Raw genomic sequence first — 12,025 nt, forward strand, 5'->3', positions numbered from 1 at the left:
ATTTTTTTTTATCAACTTTATCAACTTTTTAATAAAATCGGATTGATTTGACGTTTCCAGCAATCATTATCAAGTGTCAAAGATCAGTCAGTATTATTAACAGTATCAACGATATCCTTTTACACATAGCATCTCATTAGTATATTTTCCTTAATGTGTACCACAATTTTTATGGAATTAGTTTAGACAATTTGGTCCTGGATCAACTAATGATCTCCCAACTTTACTTATCATTCTTATCAATTGTCTGTTTGATATTGTATCGATATCGTAGAGAGAATTTCTGTCTCGGTCACTCACAGGAGTTAAGGGGTCATTCTTTGAATCCCGTATTCTTCGTCCAAATTAAATCATTATAATCATTAGTGACAAGCACAGTTCTTTTATAAAAAATCTCTTGTCAAAATTAAAACGAAGCTAATTTGCTTCTGCGTACAAGAAAAGGATAAGGACGATCTGTGTGATCGATACGAGTTACAAATCTGCGTCCAAATCCTTTGTGTTCTGCAACGCGTCGACGGTTCGTGAAGGTAGCATAGTTCAAAGTTCATGTAAACAACGTATTAATCGTAAGTTATAATTAGAGGCAGTTAATTGTTACCGGAGCAATTTGGCGCGCTTTGATATGTGTGTTTGGTTCCTCGTTATTATTCAGACGAGTAGTTATTAGGGCTGTCAATGAAGCGCACTTTGTTTTTTATCCCAATTTTTACTCAGTTTAGATTGTAAGTTTTCATGCATGGGGAAGTTCTTCTGTCTCTTCTGATGTTAAATGGATAAAGTATTTCACTTAGCAGTCTCATGAACTAGAGAACCGGCACCGTGATCAAAACTGTTGAAGAGCTAAATCTCTAACGGCCACATTGTGAGTGAACACTCAGTTTGCTTCTACAGGTGAATTTTTCATGTCGTCCCCAAACTTCTTCTCGTTGTCAGTCACATAAACAATTTTCACATACCTCTCGCTTCACGTGACGTCTTCAGAGATTATATAGCTCTTTTTGGGACACTCCTACAGATACGAACGGCAAACTCAAGAGATGCAGCTGCCAACCCAGTCAGGGGCACGTCGCTGTATAGTCCTTCCACTTGCATTGTCGCGTACTTCCCAACTACGGGCACTTATCGCCACTGACAGATGGAGTGGGCAAAAGCGATCAAATGTCCATTAAAACAGGCGACTTAGCTAAGCAAAATGTTTCGAATATAAAGTTGGCCAGGACCATTTTTATCTGAGGAGGAGAGGGGGGGGGGGGGGGGGGGAGAAGGTGTTGGTGAAAAGAAAGAACATTTTTTACCCCTCACGAAGGCAACATTAGCTCGGCCGAGTCACTCAGGTGAAAGAACAACACTTTTAGATGTGCTTCGCATTCAATTGATAACCTGCTCGTCTGCAGCTTAGAAAAACAGTTCCAAAATGTCGTTTGTAAACGATGGAAGCTCATCAAATCGGGCAGAGTAAATTGAATCCTTGTATAACCTTGAAATCGTTTTTACTTTTGTCTAATAATTACAAATGCTATGGTTTACCATTCTATGTTCTCCAACGAGCACAAAATATTGGAATAATGATCTAGCCTGAATGATGTAAAAAGTTTCAAATAAGTGCGCACGCTTCCTGTCGTGCAACTCGTGTTACTGCACCAAAATGTAGCCCAGGGCTTTAATGGTCTTGTCTCCATTATCTCCTCCGTGGCGTACCACGTCCCCACAAGACACGCTGTCTTCAGGATAACCTCCAGTACCAAGTCCGATCCTGGAATCACAGCTACCACAGTCGTTTTGCTCGTTAGCAGCGATACCAATTCTTGCCCTTGAGTGGCGACCACTGCTTCCCTTAGCGTTGAACCCCTCTATGTTGCAGTTGCGCTGCAAGGAAGCGTCAGAGCCAATCAAAGTCTTCCATGCATCACGACCCAGTGAGGTAGCACGATGTTGCCCATCAGCGATCAGTGAGTGCAGAGAGTCCGCCTTTTGATCGATTTTTAAGAACTTGATTTGACTGCCAACCTTCATACCGACACAAATTTTAGAGAAGGGAGTGTCCCAGTAGGTCGGTAACTTTGTCTCTTGTGAGTCAAACCCAGTCTCTCCTCCCTGAGGGTTGAGCGTGTTCTTGTCACTCCACAGGGCTTTGTCATAGGTAAAGGTATGCTATAAAATTAAAAAACAAAGTCAATTGGTTATGTTTAAAGAACGATGAATAAACCTCAGTTAATCGAAATTTCTACCAATAAATGATAGGGAAAACAAAAGGAACTTTGACTCTCATAACTTCTCAAAAAGGTCTCGTGCAACACGAACAACATGGTTGTATTTCCGAAACGCGTCTAAATTTTATATTGAATAAAGGCTGATAGTTTCTAAAGAAACTGTTTGGGGCTGCGTCGGTGGGGGTAACGAAATAATTTGAATATATCAACAAAGTTGAAATGGTATATTGGCCACCGTTACGATTATAAAAGCTGACGTTTCGAGCGTTAGCCCTTCGTTAGCCCTTTGAATATATCAACAAAGTTGATATATTCAAATTATTTAAATTTTATATTGTACATGTTTAAATATTCCAATTTCTTTACAGTCAAGAATGCTTTCGGAATACTCGCACTACATAGTAGAAGGCAAAAGTTCTGGGGCTATTAGAACAAAAAGTTGTTGTTTTTTTTCTCCCTGAGGCCATTGCTACCAAAGACCGTATCTTATACCTTATTTCCGTCCATCTTCATGACCATGGTCCATCCACCTCCCCCACAGCTTCCGAGATCAGTCATGTGACAGTACACTTGAGTCTTTTGGCCTTCAATTTCCAGTTCGTAGGCCTTGTTTCCATCGGCCCTAGATAGTTTAAAAATAAGGATGGAAATAAATGTAATAACAGTTAAGATTTTGATTGTGTGGGAAAAGAAAAGACCAAAAAATGAAAATAACCATATTAAACTACTCAAAGAGTTAAAGGCTGCTGAAATTTTGTGTCAGAATTTTGAAGTTGCCAATATAACGATATATTATAAAATGTAATAAATTGGCCAGATCCAATCATGCGAACAAAGATTTAGAACTATGTTTGCTGTCCCTGGGCTTCTGAGCGCTTATAAACTTCCTTTTCTCCCTTTTTCTTCCCTTTTTTATGTTTTTAAAAACGTTCCTGACCTTTATCGAAGGTCTTGTTTCCAGGAGCTATCTTCTTTCCCACCCCCCTGATATAACAGCAAAGTTCAGAGTCTTTGCGCAGTATTTTAGTGATTTCACTTGGTGAACTCTAAACAACAAAAAACAAGACCATTTAACAATTATTCCACGAGCGCGCGTTGGATATGAGATGATAGATAGCCAACGAGGCGTGTAGCGCCGAGTTGGCTATAATTATCTCATATCCAACAAGCGCTCGTGGAAGAATTGTTTTATTAAAAACGTTAAATTCAATATCAAATTTTACTAAATTTTTTAATTCTAAGCTGACGCGAGCGCTTACCATATTTGTAGATTATGGTATATTGGCTCATATACCATAATGGCTAAGCAAATAAGAATTCTTGAATTGCATTATCCAATGATCCGGTTTTTAATAATATAGATTATCCTCGTAACTTTTGAAACTTAAAACATCTTGTGGACAGCCCTATTGGTTAAACTTTGTATTCCCAACCAAAAAATGGAGAGGTAAAGTTTCAATAATTTCCCCAAAATAAAATATTCTAAGCAAGAGCTTTGCAGTTTATTGTCAAACATATGTTTTCTAACTGAGTGACTACAGCTGATATTATCAAATGTTACTGTAACATCTTTGCTTATATTGAAAACAGAATATTCTAAGCAAGAGCTTTGCAGTTTATTCCCAAACATATGTTTTCGAACTGACTGCAGCTGTTATTATCAAATGTTATTGTAACGTCGTTGCTTATGTTCAGTTTCCACCAGTGACTTACCGTTTAGCTTCAAGAATTTCCTTGCACGACTCAAATGGTCCAGGGGCTGGTTTAGGTGTTGGTTTAAATCCCACACCTAAAATTTGCCATTAAAAGAGCTGGATTAACCTTTTAAACCCTAGTTCTGTTCTCTATACATTTATACTGTTCTCTTTACATTTCCTAAGGTTCCGTTAAAGAGAATTTGTTAAACAACCAAGAGCTTCTGTAGTGAGAGGTGAGCATTTCCTTTATTTTGGTCACCTTAATGTATGATTCAGGATGATGTTGAGGCTCTTCACTCTTTAGGGTCAAAAGATGAATAAAATTTTGCTCATGTCAACGAGGCTGATTGCATTTTTTCGTATTTCTCATGTTCAAGTTCACTCACTACTAATTTACTTATTAACTAAGGTTTTCTGCCAAAATTTAAGTTTCCAAAATTTTGTAAAGCTGACAATGTTGTGTCTCCAAAAAGTGTTTTTCTTAATCGTAAAGAGTTATTGTCCAGTCAAAGGTATTCCTTACTCATAGAGCCATGTTCAACTCTAAGCGACATATTAATAAATCTTCTAGTTCAGGCTCCAAGTTTTGATCTTTACCATGATCGTGTTGTGTTCGAGAGAAGATATTGTGTAGGATTAGAGAAACTTTTGAAAACAGTACGCTTTCGAAAACGATAAAAATGGACAATGATAACTGCCTTCGCCCCTCGCTTTGAAAGTACCACCCACTCTTAGCCTTATCACTTTGTATCTCTATTTTTTTTTGTTTTATAAATTCCATTGTGGTGTCATTTTTCAAAACTAGAAATATTTTTTTTCCCCGATAGATAATGGGCTAAAAAATAAGGGTACTCCTATGCAGGAATCAGTACAGGAGCAATCGAAATTATCATTTTACCTCCATTACAGTAAAGATCGTTGACTCTCAAATACTCAAGGATCTCATCTAATTTTTCATCCAGCCTGGTGAAAGGATTTGAGACATCACTTTTCGAAGAGCAACTGTTACTACATTCACTGTCGTCACGATCACTATAGTAACCAGCTGCCAGAAGTGCAGCCACGGAAGAGAGCACAGCCGTTACAAACCACAGTTTCATCATGGGGTAGTTGAATCTGAAACCAAAAGAAAAGAATTGGCACAATGTTCAATTGAGTGTTGAAAGTAATTCAGGATTAAATTTGCTTTGCTTAACTTTGTTCTGTGATAGGTTGAGAAAACTTGCACTATCGTCGCGACCAATCAGATGCAAAACTAATACCAATCACGGCATAGCCACCCGCGTTTAGGCCTGTCTCGATTGTGTTCGTAAAATTCTAGGAAGTTGCCCCTTGAATCGCCAAAAATTTTCTAAAACAATTGCCAAATACCAGAAAGTCGCTAACCAAATTTTAAAAGTTGCTGCCTAAATTTCAAAAGTTGCAACCCAAATTAAAAAAATTACTACCTACATTTCTTGATATTTTCAAACGACGTTATTTGAAGGTTTTATTTTTTGTTGTTCACTATGCATTACTAACACTCGTCAAGAAAAGATTGCTTGAAGCTGAGCTATGAAGGGTTGCCCGTAAATATGGGCGAAATTAAAGGATATTCATAAGTCCGACTGAATTAATAAACACATGCTTCAATTGGCATCATACCAAACGAAACGTTGTCAAGTGACAGGCAATGTGATGAAAAGGTTGATAGACACTCGAGAAATTTTCATAGACTGAAGTTTAAAAAATTAAAAAATCGACTTCTCTTAAACAAAGTCAAATATTTTTGAAATGAAATGAAAATTCTAATAAAAAGGCTGTGTTCATTGAGTTTTAACAATTTTTTTCTCTCTTCTTTTTTACATTCTATGGCATTCTTACAAGATCAGCACTGCCAGGTTTTAAAGGGACAGTGTCACCGTTGGGCATGCACCCTGAGATGCAGCAATGCTGAGAATGTTTCGAACAAAGCGCCATCTTAGATTTTGAAATTCATGCAAATATACGGCTTTGCACGTATTAACTCTGCATAAATTATTCTGTCTAGTGATCAATGAATACGCTCTCTCGATCGAAATATTTCGAATACACAAACTTCTGCGACGTTAACAGAGTCTACAGCAACGGTAAGAATTCACTGCCCGAGAGTGAACAATTGTTTCGGAATTAGTTGATTTTGCTGCACTTTTTGACTACGTTGCTTCGCTTTTACTCAGAGGAATTTTGAAAATGATAGAACAAAGTTTTGATTTGGCTACCTGATGTTGAAATGAATAGGACCTTATCTTTCTAACCCTGTGCCGTTTTTGTTCAAAGTCTACCTTCCCTATTCCTCCTAATCATTGTTTACGAATCTTTAAAACACGAATTGGTGGGTAAATGCCCCGTCAAAAGTTATATTGGCGAGAATACCGTTTACGCAACACAATTTTTATTATCTTTCAAAGACTGCGCTCTATTCTTAAACATATATCGGTTCTGTCCTGGTGTACCGGTTCACAAGGGAATTACCATTGTTCTCTCTTTGTTTAGGAGCTATCGGTTAGCTATTGTGTATTGTTTGGTCTTTTGTATTGGCTCTTGTGAACCGGTACACGAGGACAGAACCCATATTTCCCATGGATAATTACATAACAATTACTGCGCTTCATTCAATCTCACTGATCTAGCTTCTGCTCATCTCTTTATTCAGTGGAGTCTTGACTTCTGCGTGACCATCAAATCTTAGCTTTCAGTGTTACTTTCTAAAGTCTTTGACTCACAAGATGCAAAGATAATTGTGTGAAGCTGTACGGCGGTATAGCTGAATTCTGGCCAAAATACACTTAAAATGTCAATTCTAGCATGCAGCAAGTAACAGCAACAATCTAAACAAGAAAACAGTTTATTGAAATGAAATCCCAAATTTCATCCAAGGAGTTGAGCTGCAACTGAATGTCTTTAGCTTGGAGCTTACCACAAATCATTCCACTCCCACCCCCCCCCCCCCCCCCACCCCCAAAAAAGGGAAAAACAGAAAAAAAAGTATCAAGTAGTTGTTACTTTTGGTAGAGATTTTATTCTAATCATTTGATTCGTCCCCACTTATACTAAATACATGAATCTCGAAAATCATTCGGAAAACCAGGTACTTAACTCAGTGCTAAATACTGAGATTTTTCGAAATACATAGCAACTTTAGCGCACATGATCAAAGATGGCGGTCGTTTGTTGTTTACGGTTGCTACGTACGGTCTAGTGCTTTCTTTCCTCTTTTAAATTTTTCTCTTCTTCACGCACGATACAGTTCCCACGTTTTATCAAGAAAGATCTGACCTAGATTTGAATCGTATGACATATTCCCAAAGAAGAAGTCGATTTAAACTTCCTTCGTCTTTCGAGAACCGAGTGACGAGTGATTATCACGAAATTAAAGTCATTGTGAATTATATCGCCTCCTTTGTCTTAATGATCAGCCTGCAAAGACTATGCATTGTCCATTAAAGATTTTAAGTGTTGATATCTTCGTTGAAGTCAGCTGTTGCGGATTTCGGAAAGGTATGCTCGCCTTAGTCCGCTTCCAGGACAATGGCGGCCTCAGCCAAGAATATAGTACTGAAACGAAACCGTCTAAACGTAGCTTGATATGGCAAATTGTTAACAAAAAGTGGACGAAGATTGTGCTCGAAGAAAATAATTTGCTTTAGAAAAGAATCATTCGCGAATGGCAAAGATAAAGAACGACATAAACCAACAATTCGTTTCGTCAACAAAGTTTGAAAAAAGTTCTTTTAATTAACTTTTTCAAAATGTTAGATGCGTCGCGGCTCATGCGCACCACGACACTGTTACCTTAATATCTAGTGTTTCTACTATGCTGGCAAAGTGTTAGCGCCGAAAGTCAGGTATGCACTTTATATTTAGACATCATTGACAGAAAGTGGGCAAGTATCTGATCCTCAACATAATTCATTTAATATTGTGGGCAAACAACACAATCGAAATTCACCTGATTTCAACATAGCTTACATTATATTAGTAACGATAAAATGATTTAGAAAGACCAAAAAATTGTCTTGCGAATCTAATAGCTTGTAACTAAGAAATGTATGAAGCCTTAAAGTACAATATTGAACTTACCTACTGTCAGCTGGTATTATTACTGATAACAGCATAAAACTGAGCTTAGCAGGAGTGTTCACCTGCTTATATACCTAAGGGTTTTGATTTCCATCAACAAGGAACATTTTTTGCCGATGATCTTACGCAAATATTTTCAATTAGCGAGACTCCGGGAGACTCTTTTGTTCATCAAAAAAGATCCGGGATTCTTTCAGCAACTTTCGTGGGTGTTTTAGACAAACAGGAAAATTTTCTGGTACACTGACCTGACGCAAACAGTTGCCTCGGGGATTTTGCTGCTTCGGTTTCTGCATTCACTTGGAAAGACAGTAGCAAGAGGAAAAAAAGGTTTAAATAACGCTAGAATACAACTATTCGACCCCAAGAAAGCAGCAAGATTCCTCTCTAACCCAGACTTTATCCAAATCATTAACAGGTCAAGAAGAAAAGAAAAAACATTTTTTCTATGCCTGTTCATACATTACGCAAGCTGCATTGTTTTACCATTATTAGTTTAATAGATGATGATTTTCGCTTTGTGATATGCACGGGTTGCTATCACGTCAATAAAAGAAATAGTTGCCTTCTTTAAACTGTGATGTTTAGGAAGAACTCTTTGAAGTCTTTGTCAGGTAAATTTTGCTTCTCTCAAGAAATTGTTGCGAGGGTTTCGCTCATCTAGTCAGCGATAGTTGTGAATTCGTGATACTCCAAAAGTCGAGACGATTAAGACACTTCTAACGCATAAAAAAGGTTGTATACCTTACCCTAAAAAAAGATTTTTAAAAGAAAAATAAGCGAGTAATCTGTATCTAGACCCTCCCTTAAGTTATTTTTCGCATAGTGTATCGAACTTTTTGTTTGTTTTTTTTTTTTTCAGCCGAGAATCTGCTCATTTGGATACAGAACCGAGACATCAGACATCTGTACGTCTATGATTCTATGCTTCATTTCATTTCTACGAAGAAAAAAGTTGCACCTTCGTCTTGCACCTCTCTTTATACTCAGCATCAAACCATGAGCTAGCGCTTATTAGTATATACTAAAACAGTGGATAGCGTTGAAGGCGTGCTCTGATTGGCTCGTCAAACTCCAAATATCCTTTGCTATTTACCTTCGAGCAACTCGGGAAAATTGGCGTCCCGGTTTGCATCCGTGACAAGCGAAGAAATCACTCAAATCAATTTTTGGTGGTGTATATTATCCCACTGTTTTAGTATATACTAAAACAACTATTCACCTCGATGTCGGTGGTTAGCGGTGGATATTTACCTTGCCCCTTCGCGGCTCGGTAAATATCCACCACTAACCCTTCGGTGAATAGTTGTTAACTACCCAAAATGACATTTCCACCTCTGATGAATTCTAAATTTCGTCGTTAATCCTAAGAAGTACATATCACCGGATTCTAGTCTTAGAGCGTATCTATGAATAAAGTGTATGCGTAAACATAAAAAAATCCGGTACAATGATAATCTTATCTAAGTATATGGAATATGTTTGCTGCCACTATCGAAGCACCAAACGCAATTAAATAGGATGACTGAGAAATAAGACGATGGGCTTTTCCAGGACAATTTGACAAGTTGACAAAACCCTTTTTTCTAATTCTGTGAGTAGAGTGAAAATTCTGATATTTTTTCTCCCATTGCTTGCTTGTTATTGCATTTTTACAAGGATAACACGTCTTAAGTTGAAGCGGAAAAAGTTAAAATAGGCTGCAGTTAAAATAACCTATGACGAGGTATCTTCCTTTAAGGTTGCAAAGAACTACAGTGGTCATTAATCAGTGACATTTTCAGTACGAAAAAATAAAATAAAAGAAAAGAAATTTCTTTAATGTCAATTACTCCAAAAAAATGCTCTCTAGCCTAACTACTGACCTTGAGATACGCAAATGAAGGTAAAGGTCAATATCATGCACGAACGGTTACCAAATCGGATTATCAGAAATCGGAAAGTGCACGCAAACATGTACGTAAGATTACCTGGCACTACGCTGGAAAGTACATTAGATGCACATTCGGATTTACGAAAAGAATTGTTCTGCATCGCTGTAGTTATACAAACCAGTTTGCAGGGACGATTATCGCAACTTTAAACATGCTGATATCACAAAAACTGGGATGAATGGTTGCATTTCTTTGCTCACGTACCTTAATTAGCATTTCATCAATTTCATCAACACGGAACAATTTTATTGTGAGTCGTATAACCGCATGTTAATTGGGCATTATGCTTTCAAGTATCCGGACATCATTGTTAACCACTTTGTTTTGTTTCCATCAAAAGAGAACAGTTTGTTTAGAGTTCTGATGAGAGGGCTGCGACAATAATTTAGTAAGAAATGTACTATTTCTGTGCAGCATGGGAATTTGTGGGTTTTAAACTTTGCAAGCCTGAAAAGTTGTTGTAATCCGCATTAACAAGCATCCGCACTAAATAAGCCCACATAACGAACATTGCAGTTTGAAAAATTAACTACCTTTTTTTGAATAAACCTTTTGTTTGTTTTGTTTTTTTGTAGGGGTCTAGAGGGAACCTTTTGTTTAATTTCCTTCCTCTGGTGGGCCTTGAAAGGGAAACTGAAGCTCTAAGTTTAATCGAACTGAGTCATAGCAATGACTGGAGGAGTCAGAGTGAGCCCTAGTTCAGCCATTAAATAAATCAGAATATCAAGGGCTCGTCCCTCTCTTATATTCTAGCGCTCGAACAGAAGATCGCGACAGTTAGGTGACAGCAGCAGTTTCATTGCGGAAAATCTTTATTTAAAAAGACTGACGCGCCGATTAACTCAGCTGAATGGTTAATTTTTTCCGCATTCGCAGCCGTTGCCTTTAGGGAGTTGGGAGAGAGTTTGAGAAAGCTTAATCAGTATCTCTTTATTAAACGCAACATTTTCAACGACATCTCCCAACTTTTGAGGTGCAGTTCCTAACGTGGACTCCCACGCATACTCTCGTACCTCGTTCTCTATTTCCTTACCGAGCTCAAAGTCTACTTTCTTTCTTATTCTGTTTACACACGTCACTCTCTTTACATTAATTTCTGATCCTAGCAGTATATGCAGAGCGCGTGTCATATGTGAACCTTGCCGTGGCCAAACCCACTGACTCAGTGGTAGAGTTTTGAAGCACAGGTCTGATGTTCGATTTCTCACGCGGATTTAGAATTTTTCCTTTGTCTTACCCGCGTGAAGAGTCGAAATAACATCTCTCCAAAGTTAACATTAGTGTTCTCAAAAGAAATTGTTTCATAGTGTTACAAGCCAGCTGAGATGTCTTACAGCGTTATGTTAATTCCGCCTCTTGTTTTCTCTTCACTTTTTTCCTCCTGCCGCTAGACATAGATAATGAGAACAAAACAAATTTAATAGCGAAAAGAATGTCGTAGTCACATTCACAATAACTACTTGTGAAAATCAAGCCTAAAAGAGTAATTAACGTTTTCGTGGGATTAATTTCGTGGCATTGTTTTTACCTTTGTCTAATCATCCTTGCCTTTCACCGCCTGTCAGCTTCTAGAACCTGACATAGGCTGAAGACCAACTTCAAGCGAAACTATAGCTATTCACTGCGCAAGTTCTTACGATACCTCTGAAAGACGAATACCTTAGAGGAAATATACGAAAATAAGATTTTCCAACTGCAAAATAAATGTTTTGGTGGGAGTCAATCACAGCATAAATTTAGAAATAAACAACGTATTCAAGCATATGATTTTACCACTGCAGACAAGTAGTATGCCACTAAGCTGATGATTTATGCTCTTTCAGAGATTTTAGACATTTTTGTTGCTTCGTCAGTGGGGGAGTAGAGCAAGATGGTTTTTAAAAAATATTAAATCCTCATATTTTGATTGTGTCAACTGAGGTGATAAGGTTAATTGGCCACTATAAAGAGTTTCCAGCTGAAGTTTCGAAACTAAATCTCAGAAGTATTTTTAAAGTTGTTTTGGTTCATTTACATTTCAAATATACCGCTTTTTGTATCGGTTCGCCGGCGTAATAACCCCTCGCGGGAGGTTGGGAAG

General features: G+C 37.8%; 1 protein-coding gene and 2 long non-coding RNA genes across 3 annotated transcripts; 1 reads left to right on the plus strand and 2 right to left on the minus strand.

Annotated features, from left to right (window-relative positions):
• Positions 1-1,471: 1,471 nt before the first annotated feature.
• Positions 1,472-8,171, minus strand: LOC111341084 (putative skeletal organic matrix protein 5). The gene is made up of 5 exons (XM_088763317.1): positions 8,012-8,171; positions 4,809-5,026; positions 3,927-4,002; positions 2,706-2,835; positions 1,472-2,154 (listed from the first exon to the last, which is right to left on the minus strand). Exons 1-5 carry the CDS (start codon positions 8,044-8,046, stop codon positions 1,636-1,638), a joined length of 978 nt encoding a protein of 325 aa, XP_088619443.1. The 5' UTR covers positions 8,047-8,171; the 3' UTR covers positions 1,472-1,635.
• Positions 5,929-10,674, plus strand: LOC148728837 (uncharacterized). The gene is made up of 3 exons (XR_016002524.1): positions 5,929-6,018; positions 8,874-8,919; positions 10,521-10,674. It is a non-coding gene; the product is annotated as an uncharacterized LOC148728837 (long non-coding RNA).
• A 65-nt stretch (positions 10,675-10,739) lies between these two features.
• Positions 10,740-11,866, minus strand: LOC148728838 (uncharacterized). The gene is made up of 2 exons (XR_016002532.1): positions 11,474-11,866; positions 10,740-11,332 (listed from the first exon to the last, which is right to left on the minus strand). It is a non-coding gene; the product is annotated as an uncharacterized LOC148728838 (long non-coding RNA).
• Between the last annotated feature and the right edge of the window lie 159 nt (positions 11,867-12,025).

The sequence above is a fragment of the Stylophora pistillata genome, chromosome 6 (genome assembly GCF_964205215.1).
Source record: "Stylophora pistillata chromosome 6, jaStyPist1.2, whole genome shotgun sequence".
Lineage (NCBI taxonomy): Eukaryota > Metazoa > Cnidaria > Anthozoa > Scleractinia > Pocilloporidae > Stylophora > Stylophora pistillata.

What these genes read in the sequence shown, in the direction of transcription:
- LOC111341084 (XM_088763317.1), bottom strand. Translation starts at nt 8,046, where the DNA reads ATGCTGTTATCAGTAATAATACCAGCTGACAGTAG. An exon ending in CGATCTTTACTGTAATGGAG is followed by an intron (nt 4,003 to 4,808) that starts GTAAAATGATAA and finishes GGCAAATTTTAG; the next exon opens with GTGTGGGATTTAAACCAACA. An exon ending in TGAAGATGGACGGAAATAAG is followed by an intron (nt 2,155 to 2,705) that starts GTATAAGATACG and finishes TTAATTTTATAG; the next exon opens with CATACCTTTACCTATGACAA.